Raw genomic sequence first — 22,562 nt, 5'->3', positions numbered from 1 at the left:
AAACACAAGAGAAGACTCTACACATGGACATCACCAGATGGTCAAACTAAAATCAGATTGATTATATTTTTTGCAGTCGAAGATGTAGATGCTCTACACAGTCAGCAAAAACAAGACCAGGAGCTGATTGTGGCTCAGATCAGGAACTCCTTATTGCCAAATTCAAACTTAAATTTAAGAAAGTAGGGGAAACCACTAGGCCATTCAGGTGTGACCTAAATCAAATCTCTTATGATTTTACAGTAGAAGTGACAAATAGGTTCAAGGGATTAGGTCTGATAGACAGAGTGCCTGAAGAAGTATGGACGGAGGTTCGTAACACTGTACAGCAGGCAGGGATCAAAACCATTCCTAAGAAAAAGAAGTGCAAAAAGGCAAAATGGTTGTCTGAGGAGGACTTACAAATAGCTGAGAAAAAAGAAGCAAACAGCAACGGGGAAAAGGAAAGATATACCCAACTGAATGCAGAGTTCCAAAGAATAGCAAGGAGAGAAGAAAGTTTTCCTAAGTGAACAATGCAAAGAAATAGAGAAAAACGATAGAATAGGAAGGACTAGAGATCTCTTTAAGAAAATTAGAGATAGCAAGGGAACATTTCAAGCAAAGACTGGCACAATAAAGGACAGAAAATACATGGACCTAATAGAAGCAGAAGATATTAAGAAGAGGTGGCAAAAATACACAGAAGAACTATATCAAAAAAGATCTTAATGACCCAGATAACCATGATGCTGTGATCACTCACCTAGAGCCAGACATGCTTAAATGCAAAGTCAAGTGGGCCTTAGGAAGCATCACTTAAAACAAAGTTAGTGGAAGTGATGGAATTCCAGCTGAGCTATTTCAAATCCTAAAAGATGATACTGTTAAAGTGCTGCACTCACTATGCCAACAAATTTGGAAAACTCACCAGTGGCCACAGGACTGGAAAAGGTCAGTTTTTATCCCAACCCCAAAGAAGGGCAATGCCAAAGAATGTTCAAACTACCGCACAACTGCACTCATTTCACATGCTAGCAAAGTAATGCTCAAATTCTCCAAGCTAAGCTTCAACAGTATGTGAACCCGGAATACCAAGATGTTCAAGCTGGATTTAGAAAAGGCATAGGAACCAGAGGTCATATTGCCAATGCCGGGGTCCAGCCCCGGCAGTATCCAGGGGGTACCCTCAGGATGAACGGCGTCGGCGAGAGAGAGAGAAGACACATGAGACCAGCCTTGATAGGGCCCAGTCTGCGAGGGAGAGAGAAAGAAAGAGAGAGAGAGAGAGAGAATGACCAGACGGGGGTGCTTGCAGGGTCTGGCAGAGTCTGGCAGAGTCTGGCAATGCTTTATTTTTTACCGTAGCTTTTATACCCTAAATTAGTACATTTCTAAGGGGAAGATAGTTTAACATTACATCAGCTTGTACATCACGAAACCAGGGTGTTTTCTGCATACTTCTTTGTTTATGAGGGTCTTGTACATTATCTTCTGGCCTTGGGGCCTATTAACATTTTATGCAGGTCAGGTGAATGTAAACCTATTTTCTGTTTCTATGGTGACCTTAACTGAAAGGTAGCAGTCTAACAGGGCAACAGTACAGAGTGGAAGTATAACCTTGTTAGCACAAAAATTAATCCTTCTGCAGAAGTTGTCAGTCGCATTTATCTAAGAAGTTTACCCCACACAGACTCTGCGGCTTCGGTGAGGCAGCTTCTGCCTAGCACTCCTGGCTGACAATTAACAACCATCTCATTGTTACCACACTAGGGTGGTATTTCTCTAGGCTCTTATTTCTCCAGATCTTTAGCTATATTAACAATGGTTTCTATAACACAACCTTAGCACATTAAAAGCAAAAACACAGCAAGCAAACATCAACCCAATAACCACCTTTAGAATAACTTTTCTTATGTTTTCTAATAGGACTTCCTCACTCCCCAAAGGGCTCTATGTCTACTAGGGCCTTTATATGATCAGGTTCTTTATGCTATTTTATGATTAGGGTATTAATATAAGCAGTCATGCATATTAGTACCAAGGGCAAAGATGCATTTGCCAAACAAACTAAAATACCAGCAAAGGAGTTTAAATTACAACACTCCTTTCACCCTGGATAATCTCATAAAATACCACCACCTGGGAAACTTATTGATTAAAGTTCTAAATTGATTCTTATTTGGGAAGAGATGGGGGAAGGCCTTCTGCCTGTGTCAGAGAAATTAGGGAGTAGTCTATTGAGGCAGGCATCAGAAAGACAGATATCATCTTTAAGGTGAGAGCTGGGGGCAGCTTTTCGAAATCCCTGAAAACCTGATCCACCTTGCCCGTCAGGCTTTCTCCCCATGACCTTGTCATGGGTAGGATCTCGTGTGCTGGCTCCCAGCATGCCAACATGCACTGGATCATAGAAAAAGCAAGACAATGCCAGAAAAACATCTACTTCTTCTTTATTGACTATGCTAAAGCCTTTAACTGTGTGGATCACAACAAACTGTGGAAAATTCTTAAAGAGATGGGAATACCAGACCACCTTACCTGCTCCTGAGAAACCTGTATGCAGGTCAAGAAGCAACAGTTAGAACCGGGCATGGAACAATGGACTGGTTCCAGATTGAGAAAGGAGTACGTCAAGGTTGTATATTGTCACCCTGCTTATTTAACTTATATGCAGAGTACATCAAGCAAAATGCCAGGCTGGATATAGCACAAGCTGGAATCAAGATTGCCTGGAGAAATATCAATAACCTCAGATATGCAGATGACACCGTCCTTATGGCAGAAAGCAAAGAAAAACTAAAGAGCCTCTTGATGAAGGTGAAAGAGAAGATTGAAAAAGTTGGCTTAAAACTCAACATACAGAAAACTAAGATCATGGCATCCGGTCCCATCACTTCATGGCAAATAGATGGAACAATGGAAACAGTGAAAGACTTTATTTTCTTGGGGTCCAAAATCACTGCAGATGGTGAATGCAGTCATGAAATTAAAAGACACTTGCTCCTTAGAAGAAAAGCTACCACAAACCTCATCAGCGTATTAAAAAGCAGAGACATTACTTTGCCAACAAAAGTCCATCTAGTCAAAGCTATGGTTTTTCCAGTAGTCACCTGTGGATGTGAGAGTTGGATCATAAAGAAGGCTGAGCACCAAAGAATTGATGTTTTTGAACTGTGGTGTTGGAGAAGACTCTTCAGAGTCCCTTGGACTGCAAGGAGATCAAACCAGTCAATCCTAAAGGAAATCAACCCTATTCATTGGAAGGACTGATGCTGAAGCTGAAGCTCCAATACTTTGGCCACCTGATGGCAAGAGCTGACTCATTGGAAAAGACTCTGATGTTGGGAAAGATTGAAGGCAGGAGGAGGAGACGACAGAGGATGAGATGGCTGTATGGCACCACCGACTCGATGGCCATGAGCTTGAGCAAGCTCTGGGAGATGGTGAAGGACAGGGAAGCCTGGCAGTGCTGCAATCATTGGGTCGCAAAGAGTCGGACACGACTGAGCGAGTGGACAACAACCACATGCGCCAGGGCTCATCTTTCCGCAGTAAATCGCCCAGGAATGGGCGTGGTCTTCCTCGTCCCACCTGTGCAGGGAACCTAGCGAAGAAGTAAATGGGCTGAGACCACAGGAGCAGCGCCCTCGACCAGAAAGTGAACGGGAAAGTCGCTCAGTCGAGTCCGACTCTTTGCGACCCCATAGACTATAACCTGCCAGGCGCCTCTGTCCATGGAATTCTCCAAGCCAGAAAACCAGAGTGGGTAGTCAATTCCCTTCTCCCGGGCATCTTCCCAACCCAGGGATGGAGACCAGGTCTCCCTCATTGCAGGTGGATTCTTTACAGTCTGAGCCACCAGGGAAGCCCAAGAATAATGGAGTGGGTAGCCTATGCCTTCTCCAGAGGATCTTCCCGACCCAGGAATCGAACCCGCGGTCTCCTGCATTGCGGGGGATTCTTTATCAGCTGAGCTACCATGGAAGCCCAGTCGGTCAGAAGCGGCCTCGCCTAGGCCAGCCTCCAAATAGGAACTACAATTCCCAGAGGCCCCTGCGGACGGCGGGCCGTGGCCACGATGCGCCTGCGCAGTGGCGCAGGCTCGCCCTGTGTGGTTCCCGCCAATTCTTGCGGTAGTCCTCCGAGGGTTGAATTCTGCGTTCCATGGAGGCGTTTGACCCTGCCGAGCTGCCCGAGCTGCTTAAGCTTTATTACCGAAGGCTCTTTCCCTACGGCCAATACTATCGCTGGCTCAACTATGGCGGAGGTGATGGAGGCAGGGAGGGGGTGGTGGTGTGTCTGCAAAGGCGTGTGAGGAGGTTTGGGGAGGGCACCTCGGAATGACAATGTGAAGTGCCTCCTGTGTGCCAGGCGTTGTCGTGCGTTATCTCGCGCCCTCTCCGTCGCCTCTGGGGGTGAGTGGGCCGAGAGAGGATGTGCTGACCAGCCTCCGCCGCACACTGGAAGGTGTGTGCTAAGTCGCTCGGTCATGTCGACTTCTTGCGACCCTGTGAACTATAGCTCACCAGCTCCTCTGTCCGTGAAATTTTTCCGGCCCGAATGGTCGGACTCACTTTCCGTTTGGTGTTTACCTGCAACCACGGGGCGGGAGGGGAGGGGTGGGGGAAGGTACGGGGTCGTAGCATGAAGCTGCAAAGTCGTGATCTGCTCAGGGACAGAGGGGCATCTCCTAAAAGAGGAGGGGTACTTAACTCTTCCCACTTGAATTTATTAGTGCCCACCAAGAAAAGAGAGGTGGTATTACATATTGAAAATATTTCTGCATCTTTATCCTCATCTTTGTAAACCCCTTCAAATTAGGAACTAGTGCTTGTCTTTTTTTTTTTTTTTTTAACATGTAACAGAGGACTCATTAAAAATATCTTCTCATTGGTTAATGTTTTAACGCTCTGAGCTGGATAAAGTACCAAATTAACTTTAAGGTGTACATTTATTTTGCAGTGGTAAAGAATTACTTTCAGCACCGTGAATTTTCATTCACATTGAAAGATGATATTTACATTCGCTACCAATCCTTCAACAACCAAAGTGAGCTGGAAAAGGAGATGCAGAAAATGAATCCATACAAGATTGATATTGGCGCAGTATATTCCCACAGAGTAAGAAATCGGTTTTGTATGTAGTTTGTTGTTTTTTAAACCAAGAAAGGATTGGTGCCCCTAGCATTTTGAGATAAATTTGTAGTGTTTATTTTATTTGAAGAGCCACGTTTCAACCATTTTTGCAAGGAAGTTGTTTTTTCAATGTCCTTTGATACTTGACTGACTGGAAATCATTTGGAAATGGATTGGCTATATTCACTGTAGGACAAAAAACTTTCAGCCAATATCTGGCTGAAAGACTAAATGAGGTCCATTAAAAAAGAAATGTTAAAAAAAAAAAAAAAAGACTAAATGAGGGACTTTCCTGGTGGCACAGTGGATGCAGGGGACTTGGGTTCTATCCCTGGCCCAGGAAGATCCCACATGCCGTGGAGCAGTTGAGCATGTGTGCCACAGCCAACAAGCCTGTGCTCTAGACCCTGGGAGCTGCAACTGAAGCCCAGGCGCCCTAGAGCCCATGCTGCTCAGCAGGAGAAGCCACTCCAAAGAGAACCCCACGTACCGAAGCTAGAGAAAGCCCATGCAGCACAATCAAAATAAATAGGTGAAAAAACATTTTTTAAAGACTAAATGAAGAAGTCAGTATGGTTGAACACAGAGGATATTGGGGAGAATCATTCTTGATTCCTCCATTTCTCTCACGCCTATATCTGTTTCACTAGGTAATCTCTTTAGCGCTACCATAATAATATCTACTAACCACTGCTGCTAGTGCCACTACCATCATCATCACCTCTTATCTGAATTACTGTAAAAACTTCCTAACACTTTGCTCCTGTAGACTCTAGACTGTATTCTCAACACGGCAGCCAAAAGGATCCTTTTAAAACAAGTAAGATCATCTTGATTCATCTGCTCAAACCATTCTCCAGTGGCTTCTCATTTCACCCAGAGTTCGAGCCCCTCTCTCTCCCTCACTCACTCCAATCTTGTCACTGGTCTGTGCTCAATCAATTTCCACTGCCTAGAACCATTTCCCGAAGCATCTTTTTGGTTCATTTTTCTCACCTCCTTCAAGTCCTTACTCAGAGAGGCCTGTAGCCTGCCTTTCCTCCTACCCTTTCCCCTCACTGATATATCCTAAGTGCCTAGAATACTGCCAGGCAGAGAGAGTACATCATAAGTGTCTGTGGAATGAATGAACGTAATTGCCCAAAACTGCCCTTCTTCCTCTCCTTAAAAATACACACAGGTAGGGAAAAGATACACATAGAATAATAGCTTTTGTATGGAGCCTTTTCTTAATGTTGTATGACTTGTTTTTCATATCATTCTTCATTATTCTTTTTTTAAAAGGAGAACTTAGATAATTTGGCCTAGGTTACATAATTTCTAAATGAGGGAGATAGGACCTGAATCCAGGTTTTCTGACTCTAAATCCCAAAGGAAAGGGAGAGGAGGTAAGAAAAGGCAGGCAGGGAAAATACTTTGGAGCAGGTTACTCCTCTTTTAGGGATGGAGATTAAAACAAGTCTCTATAGAAGAGCCAAGGTTCACTCTACTCCTTCTTTCTAGCACAGAAGGGGGAAAAGGTGTCATTTCTTAAACTGGGCCAAGACAGACATCTATACATCATCTTTGTGTGTTTTTATTAGTTATATATGCACGTAGTTTACAAAAATCAACTACTATTAATTAAGCTTTCTTTTTTTGGTCTGCTACTTTTGCCCCTATTTTCTGTTCCCAAGAGGCAACCTTCTTTTTCGGGGGGGAGCCGTGCTGGGTCTTAGCTGAGGCACAAGGAACCTTCAGTCTCCATTGCACCATATGGAATCTTTAGCTGTGGCATGTGGGATCTAGTTCCCTGACCAGGGACTGAATCCCAGGCCCCCTTGTATTGGAAGTGCAGAGTCTTAGCCACTGGACCACCAGGGAAGTCTGTCTTCCTACTTTTTGTTTTCATTTTCTCTGCTTTCTGGGGAATTTCCTCAGAGGTTTTCATTTCTGCTATTATGTTTTCATTTCCAAGAACCTTTTTTTCCTAACATATCCTGTACTCTTTTCGTTGATATATCTTATCTTGCTGAAGATAGCAATGACAGTTTTTTACATTTTCTTCCGTTACACAGGCTGTTTTCTCTACAGTTACATTTTTTTCTGTTTTTCCACTGTTATCAGAGGTTTTCCTCATATATCTGGTGATTTCTTGCTTGTGGCTTATATTTAAGAATAGAGTACCAAAGAGCTGATTGGAAGCTCTGTATACGTGGCTGAGATTTCTTTACTACAGGGTGATCTGACTGGGCCATTTTATTGTGGGAAGCTCTGATGTCAGTTTCTCCAGGTCTTTGTTAGAATGAAAACTCCCGTTGATCACTGATCTGTTCCTAGAGCCTAATAACAATGCCTGATACACCTGGTCGGTCTTGAGAGAGGAATCTTCCTGTCTCCTTCCTGGGGTGGCAGCGGGAAGGTACAGAGGAGAGAGCTAGGTCTCAGCAGTCCACAAGTAAATGTCTAATTAGTCCCCTGAATATCTGCACAGTACAGCCTTTTTTCAGCTGTGCCCACTCCCCTTCTCAGTCCAGGAACCCTCTGCTTTATGCTCCCCAGGTAATGATTCAGGTGTCTTCACCAGGGAAATGGAAGCACAGTCACCTAGCTCCACAGAGTAGGTTTAGCACTAACTGCTTTGTAAATAGGTTTGTAATCAATCCTCCTGTTTTTAATCTCAGCTCCAGAGATACCTGTTGTCACCTATTCCTAAGACTTGGGGATTCTGAGATGTAAATTGGGTTTCTTCTTGTTCTTCTTTACTGAGAGCTGAAGACTCAGCTTTTTGAATCTCCTTATAAAAATTGTGGTGGTATTGTCTCCTCTCTGGTTCTTTTTAAAAAGACTTATACCTGTCTTTAAAAATAAAAAATTATTTTTGTGCAGGTTTAGAGGAAGCCAAATAAGTATTTGCATTCAGTCTGCTTTCTTTACCAGATAGTCCATAGCCTCAAAGGAAATTACTTAGAACTTGAGCCAGACTGTCTTGGGAGATCTTTTTGAATTATAGAAAAATTTTAAACACATTTTTGTTACTTACATGCCCAATAACAATTAAAGGTCCTTAAAATATCTTGCAGTAGGCTACTAATTATTTGTATGGACCTTTTCTTATCAGAAACCTAAAAATGCTTTATTATGATTTCTATTGATCAACAAATGTTTATTATACAATGTCATATGTCAATTATATCTCAGTAGGATTATAAGAAAACAAATACTTACGGTAAAGCATTTATCAAGCTTTGTTTTTATGAAAGTTACACTGTGATCACTTCTGGCTGTGTAGGATCACATCAGTGAGCTGCTTTTCTGTCAGTCACGGACAGACTTGGCATTAGATGGTTTCTCTCCTTCTCTTTGGCCCCTTTTTCTTTATAGGTAGGAAATAAGCATATCTGACAGTGTGGTGGCTCTTATAGAAACTGCTTGATATCTTGTCCCTTTAGCCCAACCAACACAATACAGTGAAGCTGGGAGCTTTCCAGGCTCAGGAAAAAGAACTGGTGTTTGACATTGACATGACAGACTATGACGATGTGAGGAGATGTTGCAGGTGGGTTCCGCATGCTTTGCGAGTAGGGGGGGTGATATCACTGACAGTGAGTAACGAGCATTCTGCCCCAGTTCTGCAGACATATGCTCCAAGTGCTGGACCCTCATGACGATGGCCATACGTATCATCGACCGAGCGCTGAAAGGCAAGTGTTAGCAGTATCTCAGTGGGGTCACATGCAAGAATCTTTTTTTTTCTGAATATTAATCTGTCTACACCATTTTATAATCAATTCTCATAAATTTCTGACATGTTTCTTTGAAATATATGATGGGAAAATAAAAGATTAAAGTCTTTGATAAAGCTATTGATCAAGTCATGTAATTTTTTCCCCAATTCAGTCATCTGTTGAGCAACTCTTGCATGCCCATTACTGTCCTAAGTGAGGGAACTATGAAAGATAACAATTCTTACCTCGAGTAAGTTATGCAGTCTAAAGAGGAAACCAGAAAATTCAGGATTACGTATGTGTTACTAGGCACAGGGTGCTGTGGGGGTGGAGAACAGCAGGAGTGCATACAGGGATGGGAAGATGTTAGATCAGAAAAGGCTTCCTGGAAGAGGTGATGGCGAGGATGACAGTGATAACAGCTAACTTATATAAGAGGCTTATTATGTACCAGGCACTGTTCCAAACACTTGTTACCTATTTTAGTATTCTTAGACTGGGTCTTTAGAGAGAAACGGCAATTGGTCAGGGAGAGAAATAGAAGTACTGGGGCACGAAGAAATTCTTAGCAGAGTGACCAGGATACGTAAAGAACTGAAGGCAAGAGCCCAGGGAGCATGGGAAACTACAAATGATGTACAGTTGACCCTTGAACAACACGGGTGTGAACAGCGCAAGTCTACATACACAGATTTTCTTCAGTAGTAAATACTGCAATACTGTATGCTTCATAGTTGGTTAAATCTGCAGATGTGGAACCACAAATAGAGAGGAACTGCTGATGCAGAGGAATGCGTCCTTATATATATATACATACACATACAGCTTACTTATTTGTTGGCTGCACTGGGTCCTCATTACTAGGCGTGGGCTTCCTCCAGCTGACAGGGAGGGCTATTTTTCGTTACGGTGCGCAGGCTTTTCTTACCACAGAGCACAGGCTTAGTAGCTGTGGCACACAGGCTTAGTTGCCCCCACAGCATGTGGAATTTCCCCTGGCCAAGGATCAAATTTGTGTCCCCTGCATTGGCAGGCAGATTCTTAACCACTGGACCACCCAGGAAGTTCAAGGAACTGTTTCTATGGAGGGCCAACCATAAGTTTTATGTGGATTTTCTAGTGGGAGGGTCGGCATCCCAGTTTGTTCAAGGATCAACTGTAGTATAGTTAAAATGAGTACAGATAAGAGGTAAAAAAAAAAATCAAGCTAGAGAAATATGCAAGAACCAGAAATTTACAAATTTATTTTAAAACTGATTATTTCTTCCCTCCTCAGAGGACTTTGGATTTAAACATCGTCTCTGGGTATATTCTGGAAGGAGAGGTGTTCATTGTTGGGTCTGTGATGAATCAGTTAGAAAACTGTCCTCTGCAGTACGTTCTGGGATAGTTGAATATTTGAGTCTTGTAAAGGTAAGGTCTTCTTAATGATAGTTTACATTTCTTCGTTAGCTAGACCCAGCCTTGTATGCTTAGTAACAAAAGCAAACTATCTTTTAAGCATTCATAGTTCAGAGTAAATGATTTTACCAGTAGATCAGTTAAAATCATAGTAGTTACATTTTTTAAGATATCTCATATTTTGCTGTAAGTATCCTCCTTTGTGGCAAAAGGAAGTTTAGTTTACTTTTCTGGCCCAAGTATGTCAAGTAAAGTTAACCAAGAAAATTACAGGTATTGAGACTGTATAAAATGGCATGCAAGATTCTATACTTTGACAGAATTTAATCAGTATCTTTAGAACACGTTAAAGAAAATTTTGATTTATTTCATTTATGTTATATAATATACATGAAGTTTTGTTTGTTTGTTTGTTTTTGATGGTTTGTTTTTCAGGGTGGTCAAGATGTTAAAAAGAAAGTTCACCTAAGTGAAAAAATTCACCCTTTTGTCAGGTCTGTTGGGGAAGACTCCATGAAGTTTAAGTTGTGTCTGATTTACCTGTATGTGCTTTTAGAATTACCTTATCAATTTTCTGTACCAGGGTAGCATTTTACAACATTAATAGCCAGAATTAATTTCCTGTTTTGTACATTCCAGTATTCTTGATAGGTGTTTCACAAATGTTCTTATTGGTCTTCACAACAACCTCATTAGATACATAATGGTTATCTCCACTTACAGATGAGAGAAGTGAGATTTGGAGAGATTGTATAATTTGTTTGGCTTTATGCAAGTAATTATTAAAATCAGGACACATGTCCTTGTCTGCTTGATTCCAAAGACCATACCCTTTCCATTGAATTCACTACTTCTCTAGGATAATGGAAAGAGCATTGCATTAGAAGTAAGAATCCCTACTCTCCCACTTTAATATGACCCTGATAAAATATTAGAGACTCTGTTTCTTATCAGTATGGGGAGAACAGTGTCTACTCCATCTACCTCAGAGTTGCGGCAGAGATTAAATGAAGCAGTAGGAGGGCCCTGGCAGTCCGGTGGTTAAGGCTTTCTGCCTCCACTGCAGGGGTCATGGGTTCAGTCCCTGACTGGGGAACTAAGATCCTGCATGCTGCATGCTGCACAGCGAAAAAAATAATAATAATAAATAAAATAAAATAAAAGCTAGTAACCTAACATACAAATATATACACATAAAACAGTAGATACAAAGTCTATTTTCAAAATGCAAAGCACGTTGTAAGTGTTGAGATGCTAAAGCAAGCAATTCAGAATAGAAACTGTAGATTGTATCCCACATCCTACTACTGATGTATTATTACATTGTCCTGACTTGGTTGCTTTCTGCCCTTGTTACATGTCTCTGATGCTATTAACCTTCTAAATTGTGGGATTTAAGAAGTAAACATTTCTTGAATATCTAGTCTAAGCCAAATACTTTGCTAGGTTCTTTCCCCTTAGAATGTTTCATTTAACTCTCATAACCCTGTGAAGAGGTATAATTACCATTTTATCTAATTAAGTTCTAGAAATTCAGTGAAAATAAGTACTAGCCTCCCTAGTGAACAAAAGCCATGTGCCATATATGTCACTAATAGTGTTGGGACTTTGTTATTATTGTTCCTACAGAAAATCTATAAACATAATAAAAAAATACTTTGAACAATATGCCTTAGTTGATCAAGATATTCTTGAGAATAAAGAAAGCTGGGATAAAATTTTAGCCCTTGTTCCTGAAAATATCCTTTCCCAAGACCATTTCTATGTGAGCTACTTGTACTGACCTATGATATTATAAATTTGTTCTACCTGTATGTTCTCATGTACTTATATAGTTTTAATCTTTTTTACACAATACATCTCCTGTATTTCTGCATTTTTTTTTAATCTCTAGTCTGGAATACAATAAGAAGTGAGGCTGTTTTGTAAATAAATTTCCTCATTTTGGAAGTTGATCCTCCTAAAATTAGTGACTACTTAACAGATGCAAAATCATCATCAAAATATATACAGATCACGGACCAGTTTTACCTTAAACCTTACAGCTATTTTGGCATTCATTCTGTCGTACCTAATACAGTTTAACAGGAATTTTTCTAAGGTTTTATGTTTAATATTTGTATTTTAGAAAACAATAATTACTTTTTATGTAATCTTTAGATATCCTTGTGGTAATACACATTGAAAATAAGTTGTTCATTGATGTACCCTAAATGAGTGTGTTCCTTAATGATCCATCACCAATGCGTGATGAACTTCAACAAGGCTTCCAAAGGCATAGCAATTCACTTCAGCGTTGGGAGAATTTGAAGAACACCATCAACAAATTTCAGGTATATTCCATTGAAATCTGTATTACAAATACAATAATGCAATTCTTAATTGAATTCTCATTTTTTCACTTACTGAGTTAGAGATGGTTGAAGATCATTTTTTCACCACCTTAAAGAAATCTTCAAAAGTTCCTACTGATCCTCATGCTGGACTTGCATCTGTTTTTAGAAAAACAACAAAAATGACAAATGTGGACCCTGGCTTGAGTGGGAGATCATGCTCCAATATTGCTTTCCACGACTGGATATCAATGTTAGCAAAGGAATCAATCATTTACTGAAGAGCCCTTTTAGTGTTCATCCTAAAACAGGTACTATGTAAAAAAGAAAAAAGAAAACTCAAAGTTATTTTTTGTTATAGAAAGCATGTCACTGGATGTGAAAGTCTGAAATAGTAAACCTTGAAGAATTGTTCTGTCAACTAATATCTGAATTAACTTATTTTTCTATTGTCAGTAGTTATTCAATGAGTTTCCACTATGTAAATAATTTTCAGTTGGGTTTCTAAGGTTCAGCGTTAGAAGTAGAGTTGGAGAGGAACTTAAAACACAGAACAACAGCACATATTGTACAGATGAGAAAACAGTGACTCCAGAGGTTAAAGGGATTTGTCCACAGTCTTAAAACAAATTTTGGGGAATTCCCTGGTGATCCAGGGAGGTTAGGACTCGGCACTTTGACTCACGGGGACCAGGTTCTATTGCCATGCGGGGAACTAAGATCCCACAAGCCTTGTAGTATGGCCAAAAATAAAAAAATTATGTCAGAACTGATAACAGAGTTCAGTTCTTAAGACTCAAAGTTCCGTGCTTTTTAGAAATGGAATCACAGATGTAGAGGACAAACTTCTGGTTCCCAAGGTGGAAGCAGGGGGTGGGATGAATTGGGAGACTGGGATTGACATATATACACTGCTATGTAAATAAGTAATGGGGACCTATGTGTAGCTCAGGAACCTGTCAGTTATCTGTGGCAACTTAAATGGGAAGGAAATCTTGAGAGGGGGGATACATGTATACATAGAACTGATTCATTTTGCGGTTCAGCAGAAATTAACAACACTGTAAGGCAACTATACTCCAGTTAAAAAAAAATTCCATGCTCTTTCCACTATGCTCCTCCCTCAGGTCTTTTTCAGTAGATTTAGCTTTCTTCTTTCACTCTTCTGGATAAGATTTGATGGACTAAAACTGACTTTACAATAAGTATGATAGTAGATATATTGGCATAAACTTTGCTCCATCCGACTAGAGGACACAATTAGAAGTATCTAGTTGTCCTTTTTAGTGTCAACAATTCAACTCTGCCACTTGCTGTGGGAAGTTAAGCAAACTACCCTTGGTTTTAGCATCTGTACAGTGGAGATACCTCAGTGGTTTATGGTGAAGATCTAAAAGGTAAAATGCTTAGAAAAGTGTCTGTCACATATTCAATACTCCCAAATCGCCTAGTGTTCTTTAATAGTCTACAGTGACTCTGTAGTGTATAGATTTATATTGCCCCTTTTCAAATCTTCCAATTATGTGTTTTTAGTTTATTTTGGTAATAAGCTTAATGTTTCTTAATATTTATCTTAATATTCTAAAGCTTCAGTGAGTATTCCCCTTATTTAATATTCAAGATTTGAGTAACAAATTATATTCACTTGTAAGTATACATTTTTATTATATTTTTTTCCCATTAAATGGGTATAGTCTTTTCACTCTGCCTTCCACCTGTAACTCCCAATTCCCTTAATTATTTTGTTAGTCACCTGCCATTCTTTAAATTCATTATCTCATTTTTCAGATATGAGTTTTATGTCATGTCCCAGTTGTGGATTTTGTAAAAGGGTAATATGTCATTTATATTATTTCCAAAGATGCTCAACACATAGGTGTCTGTTTTGATTTCAGCAAATTAATCAAAGTAATGAAGTAAACTACTTCCATCTGTTTTGTGTTCCATCTTCAGGACTCACTAAATTTGAGATTGTTCCATACTTAAATATTGAAGGATATAGCGAAGAGGAAAACAGAAATCAAAATAGATATAAGAGCAACTAGGTAATAGCTCAACAGTCTTTCACATCTATTTTTTGGTGTTTTTAGAGAGATAAAGGCACAAATGTGAAAGTACTTTTTTAAGACCCAATTTTATTGTATTTATGTATTTTTTGAAACATTTTGGCCACATGGCATGTGGGATCTTAGTTCCCCAGTCAGAAATAGAATCATACCCCCTGCATTGGAAGTGTGGAGTCTTAACTATTGGACCTCCAGGAAAGTCCCGAAAGTACTTTTAATTTATATTTCTAAATAAATATTCTTAACAGATTAGTGTAACCCTCTTTCTAAGCCTTAAAGTTTTAGCCAAAAATAACTCACAGGACACAGCCTATAATTGTTTGTATTGTACAGTATTCAGTTTATAGTTTTTGTTTCTCACAGGTCGCATTTCTGTGCCTATTGACTTACAGAAAGTGGATCAGTTTGATCCACTCACTGTTCCAACCATAAGGTATGTTCCAGATCACTGATCACTCCTTTTTTGTTTGTGGCTATTGTAAATGTGAAGTGAAGTGGATTAGATCCCTTCTGGTGAGGCAGCTTCTCTGAGGCTGTATGATGGTGCCCTTCCAGAAGAGCATTTCCTAGTGAGTTCTACAGAACACAAGTTTTTCAGCTACTATTATGTAAAAAAAAAAAAGTTCAAATAAGTTTGAGAAATGTTGACTTAAGCAAAATTTCCTAGTCTTTAATATGCTAACATGCATGGAAAACTCCAGAAAGAGAGTATGATGTTTAGAATATCCCAAATTCATGTGGCCACATTTTTTTCACAGAAAATCTTGTGAGATTCATGTGCTTTCATACACTGGGTAATGTTGACCAAGAATCAACTTTAAAATTATCTTCTTCTATTATTTTTAGTTCCATTTGCCATGAATTGGATGTTATTTCTATTAAAGAAGAAAAAGAGAAGGGAGCTGAATCTGATATTAAACCCAGAACCAGAGGTAGGTTAGTACATTGAAGTCTCACTTTAACATAGTCTTTTTATATTGACATCTTTCTGTGACTCCAGTAATTAATTTGCCTTGGATTCAGACCAGAATGGATCATTGTTTATCCTGAAACCAGCTCAGTAGCAAATAATATGATCACAATGTTTCTCTCCTTCATCAGTTGCCCAAATGGTGCTGTTGAATCCAATGTTGAGTCAACAGATATTCACAAAGTAACATTTAATGCCAGGATCTATACTGAAAGATTAAATTGTCAATTGATTTTGACAGTTGTTTGAATCTCATAGTCTTAGATTCAATAACTCTTTACTTGACAACTACTATGTGTGCAGTATTTTGTTCTGTACTTTGTCTTTGTATCCAGATGAGTGTTATGTTAAATATATGTCTAAACTGTAACAGAATTGTATATCCAAGAATTTGAAGGAGCTGGGAATATAAAACCGCCTATTGCTGCTGCTAAGTCGCTTCAGTTGTGTCCAACTCTGTGCGACCACATAGACGGCAGCCCACCAGGCTCCTTTCCCTGGGATTCTCCAGGCAAGAACACTGGAGTGGGTTGCCATTTCCTTCTCCAGTGCATGAAAGTGAAAAGTGAAAGTGAAGTCGCTCAGTCGTGTCCGACTCTTAGCAACCCCATGGACTGCAGCCCACCAGGCTCCTCCGTCCATGGGATTTTCCAGGCAGGAGTACTGGAGTGGGGTGCCTTTGCCTTCTCTGAAAACTGCCTATTAGTGAAAGTCAAATCTTATACCAACACCCAAGAGACACTATAGCAGTAGTTCAACAGTGAGCTCTATGTTGAAAACGTCACGCACTGTCCAAATGTAATCACTAGCCTTTTCACGTGACTTTGGAGAACTTGAAATGTGAGAAACTGAATTTTTAGCTTCATTTAATTTAAATAGCCTCATGTGACTCATGACTACTGTAATGGGCAGAACAGATCTCTGATTGATCTTTTTAGTCAAATGTTGCTACCTTTCTTTCAGAATCCAAGCTCAAATGTCACTTCATATATTTCAGCTCTAACATAAACAAGGTACATTCCTCCATCAATATTTATAGAATGATTACAAGCATTCTGTTTAAAATAATGGACAAAAGTCTCTAACAAATAAACTGGATAATAATAAACTGAAAAAAAAAAAAAAAAGAACTCAGGGAAAGTAAACAATGCAAGGAACAGAGGAAACCTTTTTTTTTTTTTTTTAAAAACTGATATCCTCAGAGATTAAGAGAAGACAGTGTACCCATGAAGCAAGACCAGAATGCTATGGGAAAAAAAACATTCAGAATAAGAAAGAGGTCTTAGAAATCAAAAACATAATCGTTAGAATAAAACTTTCACTGGAAGGGCTGGAAAAGAAAAGAGGAGATTTCCTAGAAAGTAGTAGAAAAAAGACAAGTTAGTTATGTTTTTTAAGGAGGAAAAAGATAAACAGAATTAAAGACTGATTCAGGAGGTCTGATATCTGACAGAAAAAGAACAAATAAAACAGGGAGGGAAAAAATTGTCAAAATTATATATGAAAACATCCCAGAAATAAGCCCTTTGTTGAAAGGGCTCAGCATAATGAGAATGATATGCCTACACCAAGGCACATCATTTTGAAATTTAACACTGAGAATTAAGAGAAGATCTTAAGAGCTTTCAGACCCCCTTCCTACAGTCCCTCCCCACAAAAAAGCCAAGGACCTAGGAAGAATGACCTTAAATTTCTAAGTAAAAATGGAAGTATTCATTTTTAGAAGTAAGTGCTAGAAAAGAAAAAAGTAGTTGCCATTCAAGAAGATGGAAAGGTTAGAATTAGGGCAGGGAGCTGCTATTTTTTTCCACATAAACCTGTTAGTACTATTTTACTTTTTTTTTTTAACAAATTACTTTTAACACAACTTTTTAAATTTAATAGGATCTCTTTGTGGACATCTTTTTACTTTGTTCAGAGGTTTTAAAGAAGCAAGTTTTGGCTCCCTATAAGGAGAAGCTTTATAATATGTGTTCAGAAATAAACTGCACTTTAAAGTATTCATAAAGGCTATTAACCATCAGTAAGTCAGGGATGCTTTAGATAAGGTTGGAGGCTGGCATAGGTGATATTTAAGTTCCTTATTATTTTTTTAATTTCTATGATTCTAAACTTTTGTCCATTTTCATATTAGTACCATTTGCTCCTTCCCTTCTACTTCCCAAATACTGGTATGTTCTCTACCCTCCTCACTGACTATCTAATTAAATCTTTTTTCTAAGACCCAGTTCATAGCTACCTCAGTCAACTTTGATTGGTCAGTTCTTTGGACACAAAGTTATCTGTATGCCTGTTTGGCCTTTAATTATATATTGTCTTCTGTTACTCCTCTATAGGGGTTGTTTTTCCAATTCATTTAAAAGCTTCTTGAAGGAATTCCCTGATGGTCCAGTGGTTAGGATTCCATACCTCCACTGCAAGAGCCCAGCTTCCATCCCCGGTCAGGGAACTAAGATCCTGCAAGCCTCTCAGAGTGGCCCAAATAAATAAATAAATATTTTAAAGCATAAAAATTTCTTGAGATGAAGTAGTATGTATGGATTATACTTTTTTATAACTTAGCATAGTGCTCTATATAATTATGGCATGTGGGATCTTAGTTCCCTGACCAGGGATGGAACCCTACCCTGCAGAGGAAGCATGGGGTCTTAACCACTGGACCTCCAGAGAAGTCCCTGGTTCCTTTCCTTTTTTTTCTTTAAATTCTTTTTAGTAAACTATTATGAGTAGTCTTAATTCCATGCAGATAAAATCCAAATCTCATCTTGATCTCAATTAGATTTTTCCCTTCCTTTGGGTATTAATTATAGATTGTATAATTAAATGGATGATTAAGATTCTATATTCAAAGTTTTATATACATTTTTAAGACTATTTTACAAATCAGAGAATACCTATACTTAATGCATGTGACTATAAACTTCTGATTGTTTCCAGAAGGTATGGCCCTCACTTCACATTTTCAGTGTTTTGATCTATTGGTAAAACTATTTATTATTGAAGCCACAATTTCCAAAGAAAGGAGTGTTTGGTGGGACTTAATACATAGCAGTAGATGATGCTGGTCTAATACCAGAAAGCCGGACTACTAGAGTAGTTATATACATATAGTTTGGATGTTTTAGAGCAGCATTGTCTATTAATACATTAGCCATATGTGGCTATTAGGCATTTGAAATGTGGCTAGTATAACTAAAGAACAGGGTTTTGTTTTGTTTTTTTAATTCTAATTAATTTAAGCTTAAAAACTGATAACTGGTTCAATTATTGGAAAACTTTTAAGCATGTTAGAAAAATTAGTTATATGAGCTTGCTTTTTTACCTACATATATTATAATTTAAATCTAGATCAAGTATTTCCAATGATATGATAATATAGTATCTGTCAATAAGTTGAGTTATACTTTAAGTAGAAAATACTAGATTTCAAAGACTTAGTATGAAAGAATGTAAAATATTTCAATCTTTAATGGCAACCCACTCCAGTATTCTTGCCTGGAAAATCCCATGGTTAGAGGAGCCTGGTAGGCTACAGTCCACGGGGTTGCAAAAGTCAGACACAACTGAGCGACTTCACTCACTTTTTATCATATGTTGAAATATTTTAAGATATAATGGGTTAAAAAAAATATACTATTAAAATTAATTTCACCTTTTTAAGGTGGCTACAAGAATGCTTTAAATTATACATTTCTCATTATTTTCTATTGGACACAGCACCATTGTACAGAATTTTTACAAGAGATTAAAAGTTATACTTTCGTGTTATTCTTGCTGCCAAAATGCTAATTATAACTCATGGTCTTCATAATTTAGATTATAAGAAGACCAGTCTAGCTCCTTTTGTAAAAGTTTTCGAGCAGTTTCTTGAAAACCTGGATAAATCCCGAAAAGGAGAACTTCTCAAGAAGAGTGGTAAGATTCTATTTCTCTTATAGCTATTTTGATCTTAGTATGGGCAGTTTAAAACATCTAGCGAGTGAACAATTTTTAGAGCTCTAATCTTTGCCCTCTCAAGAAAAGTTACTAGTTTATCTTACCATCTTTAGTGTTTTGAAAACTGAGGTCCCTTAATTCAATTCAGCACATACTTATTTAACACTTTCTATATATCAGGTTCTATGAGAAAAATAAAAATGAATTATACAAGGATGAATTCCACACCATGGCTCCCTGCCCTTAGGGAATACTAACTGATGCCAAAAAAAAAAGAAAAGTATAAAATGCTAAAAAAGCGATAGAGGTCTCGTCTGACTGAGAGAATCTGGGAAGATTTTATATGAAAAGAATGGCATTTAACTCTATTCAGTGAACTACTGCATGAATTCTAGTCCCCAGTGCCAATATATCATGGCTTGAGTGAGGTATGAGTAGGAATTCCACAAACAGAGATTTGATGAGATAAAGATACAGGAGTGGAGGAAGGAGACAGGTTGCTCATTCTCGAAGGAACAGCAGAAACAAAGGCATAGAAGCAGGAAAGCATCAGTCACTCTAGAGGCCATCAAGTCGTATAGCTTATTTGGGAAAAGATGCATCAGGAAGTGATGAGATAGAAATTCAAAGAAGCCACAGTGTAGATTGCCTTGAATTCCAGTCTTGGGAGTTTGAGTTTAATTCACATGAACAGGGAAGCAAGTAAAGCATTTTGAGGAAGGGAGTGCCATGATTTGTAGTTGTATCTAGAAAGATAAATCTACTAGCTGTATCTGGGGAGAAACAGGGAATAGATTGAGCTATTAGTATTAGGACAAATAGAGCTGGAGATCTCCAAAAAGTGCAGATACTAGAGCCATCCTTGAAACTTGGTAATGACTTTTTTTGGAAGCTGAAAGATCTAAGTATAAGTGTCACAGAAGCCAAGCAAGAGGAAAGTTTCAATGAGCTTATCAAGTTCTTTGACTAGGAGACACCCAAGCTTATGTGTAAGGCAAAAGGAAAAAAATCAGTAGTGAGTATTATTCAAGAGATTGATGAATACCATAGAAAATTGGCAATGTTATAGAAATACAAGCCCCCTTTCCACTTCATTTTTTAATAAAATGTGTGATGACTAAATAGTAGTGCCTAAGATAATGTTTTACTCATCGTAGACACTCAAAATACATGCTTGTTGAATGAACAGTGATGACTCTGAACTTGGAAAGCCTCACTGAAGCTGCCATTCCAATGGGGCATATTAAGTCCTTTGTATTCTCGTTCTGTACTAACTCAGCCTATAATGTGGGCTTCAGCAAATGTGAAAGCAAATCTTTATGCATGATGTGAATTTAATGGAAGCATTAAGCAAATCAGAATGTGAAATAAATGAGCTTTGTTTTCCTTTACTATCCTTGATAAAAATCTATTCTATTTTAGATTTACAAAAAGACTTCTGAAGATAACAAACAACTCCTTTTATATGAATATGGATTATCTTCTACCTTCAACCAAGAATCAAATACTTCAAGAGCCATTTAATAAACGTAGCAGAACTGTGTATGTGTCTTAATGCTCGAAGCAAAATTTCCTTTTCTTGAGAAATAATTATGTTGAAAAGATTCAGGAAACCACCAAAGGAGAATGTTCAGATTCCTGGAAGGAGCAATACTGGGAGGATATAAGTGAATGCAGATTAATCTGTAAGATTTAATATTATAATGCTAAGATTACTGATACAGGCACTAACTTCTAGTAGTTGCCATATATAGAAGTAAGTGAGTAGTAATATGACCAAGACTTTAACGTCAGCTCACCAGATCCAACCTCCATATTTCTAGGTGTATGAAGGTTTTGTTCTTAATTAACACTTGATTAATTATACCTGGAGCATGTATTCAGTAACTTCCTCATTTTGTTTACTGATATTTTTATTGGTCAGGCCATACCCCACTCCCTGTCTTTTAAAAAATCATTTTAAAATGGGCATCCAAACCTACAATAACTTTACTTCAAAAGATATGACTTAATACTGTTACAATATTAGAGTCAAATAGAGTATTTTTTATAACTGTTGGCAATTGTAGCTCCTAACTTCTTCCCTCAGAGAATAATTTTCTAAGCAATTTAGAAAAAATAAACCACTTCACCAGCATAAACTTTTATACTTGTCAAAACACTTGGACTTTGTATATCTCTAGACACTTACATTTAATTTTAAAGGTTTCATTTCTTCCATATTTGATTTCATGTGATAGATTCTGAAATGTCAGATTTCTTTTGCCTGGTTTTACAGCCAGTCTAAAAACAAAACAGTCATTCTAGTTTACATTGTCTTTTGAGAAACATTGAGAAGCAGGCTTTCAGGCTGGTGCTTTCCATGGGGTATGAAAATTTTCCTTTGCATTACCTATAACATTGTTTTCACCATAGCCACAGTCTTTTTTTTTTTCTTTTGTCTTTTGACTTAAATAAAACAGATTGTGTAATACAGTCAACACACTGAAATGGCTTGCATTTCTTTCTCTTTTCTAATTTTTTAAGAAAAAAAGACTATTGTATAATTCCTCTGTTGAACTTCTGTTTGCTACATATTGTTCATTCTTTTTGGAAAACAGTGACTGGTCAATTAAAACTCCTGAATACAAAATTACTAAAGACAAGTTAGTCCATCTTAAGTACTCAGAATGAGAGGAGAAAAACTGGGTGGGATTACCCGTTCAACAAAAGATGTTTTAGCATTAAAGCATTTTAACGCTTTAATATTAGAGTCCTTGATAAAAACTGGTATAACAGCCAATAAACTAAATTACAGAATATATTGTGCTTGTATATAACAATGTCTGGTTCTTGAAAATAGCAGAAACATGCTCAAAGACAATTGACTTCTCTAACTCTGATTTGCCAACTCATCCATGTATGAAAATTGTAGAAACAAAGGGCCAGTTAAAGGCCCAGTTTATAAAGAAACCCAAAGAAAGTTCATCCTTCCTTAGCTAACGATTAACAGTTATAAGTCAGTGGGCTTGCTAGGAAAGAAAGGGGCGTAG

General features: G+C 38.3%; 1 protein-coding gene across 2 annotated transcripts; it reads left to right on the top strand.

Moving 5' to 3' along the window:
- Positions 1–4,051: 4,051 nt before the first annotated feature.
- Positions 4,052–22,020, top strand: PRIM1 (DNA primase subunit 1). 2 transcript variants are annotated; one of them, XM_043447047.1, is made up of 13 exons: positions 4,052–4,249; positions 4,945–5,102; positions 8,549–8,655; positions 8,727–8,800; positions 10,101–10,237; positions 10,661–10,719; positions 11,855–11,964; positions 12,467–12,558; positions 12,728–12,869; positions 14,988–15,057; positions 15,471–15,556; positions 19,411–19,509; positions 20,953–22,020. In XM_043447047.1, the coding sequence occupies exons 1-13, from the start codon at positions 4,147–4,149 to the stop codon at positions 20,970–20,972; spliced, it is 1,257 nt and encodes a 418-aa protein (XP_043302982.1). In that variant the 5' UTR covers positions 4,052–4,146; the 3' UTR covers positions 20,973–22,020. The 2 variants fall into 2 exon arrangements, with proteins under 2 accessions (XP_043302982.1, XP_043302981.1); XM_043447046.1 differs by having other exon boundaries at positions 10,661–10,767.
- The last annotated feature ends 542 nt before the right edge of the window (positions 22,021–22,562 follow it).

This window comes from Cervus canadensis, chromosome 25 (assembly GCF_019320065.1).
Source record: "Cervus canadensis isolate Bull #8, Minnesota chromosome 25, ASM1932006v1, whole genome shotgun sequence".
Taxonomy (NCBI): Eukaryota; Metazoa; Chordata; class Mammalia; order Artiodactyla; family Cervidae; genus Cervus; species Cervus canadensis.
This window is presented reverse-complemented; position numbering and strand designations above follow the sequence as displayed.

Coding starts and splice junctions, on each gene's coding strand:
- PRIM1 (XM_043447046.1), top strand. CDS start 4,147: ATGGAGGCGTTTGACCCTGCCGAGCTGCCCGAGCTGCTTAAGCTTTAT. Junction 4,250..4,944: donor CTGGCTCAACTATGGCGGAG/GTGATGGAGGCA, acceptor TTTATTTTGCAG/TGGTAAAGAATTACTTTCAG. Junction 19,510..20,952: donor AGAACTTCTCAAGAAGAGTG/GTAAGATTCTAT, acceptor ATTCTATTTTAG/ATTTACAAAAAGACTTCTGA.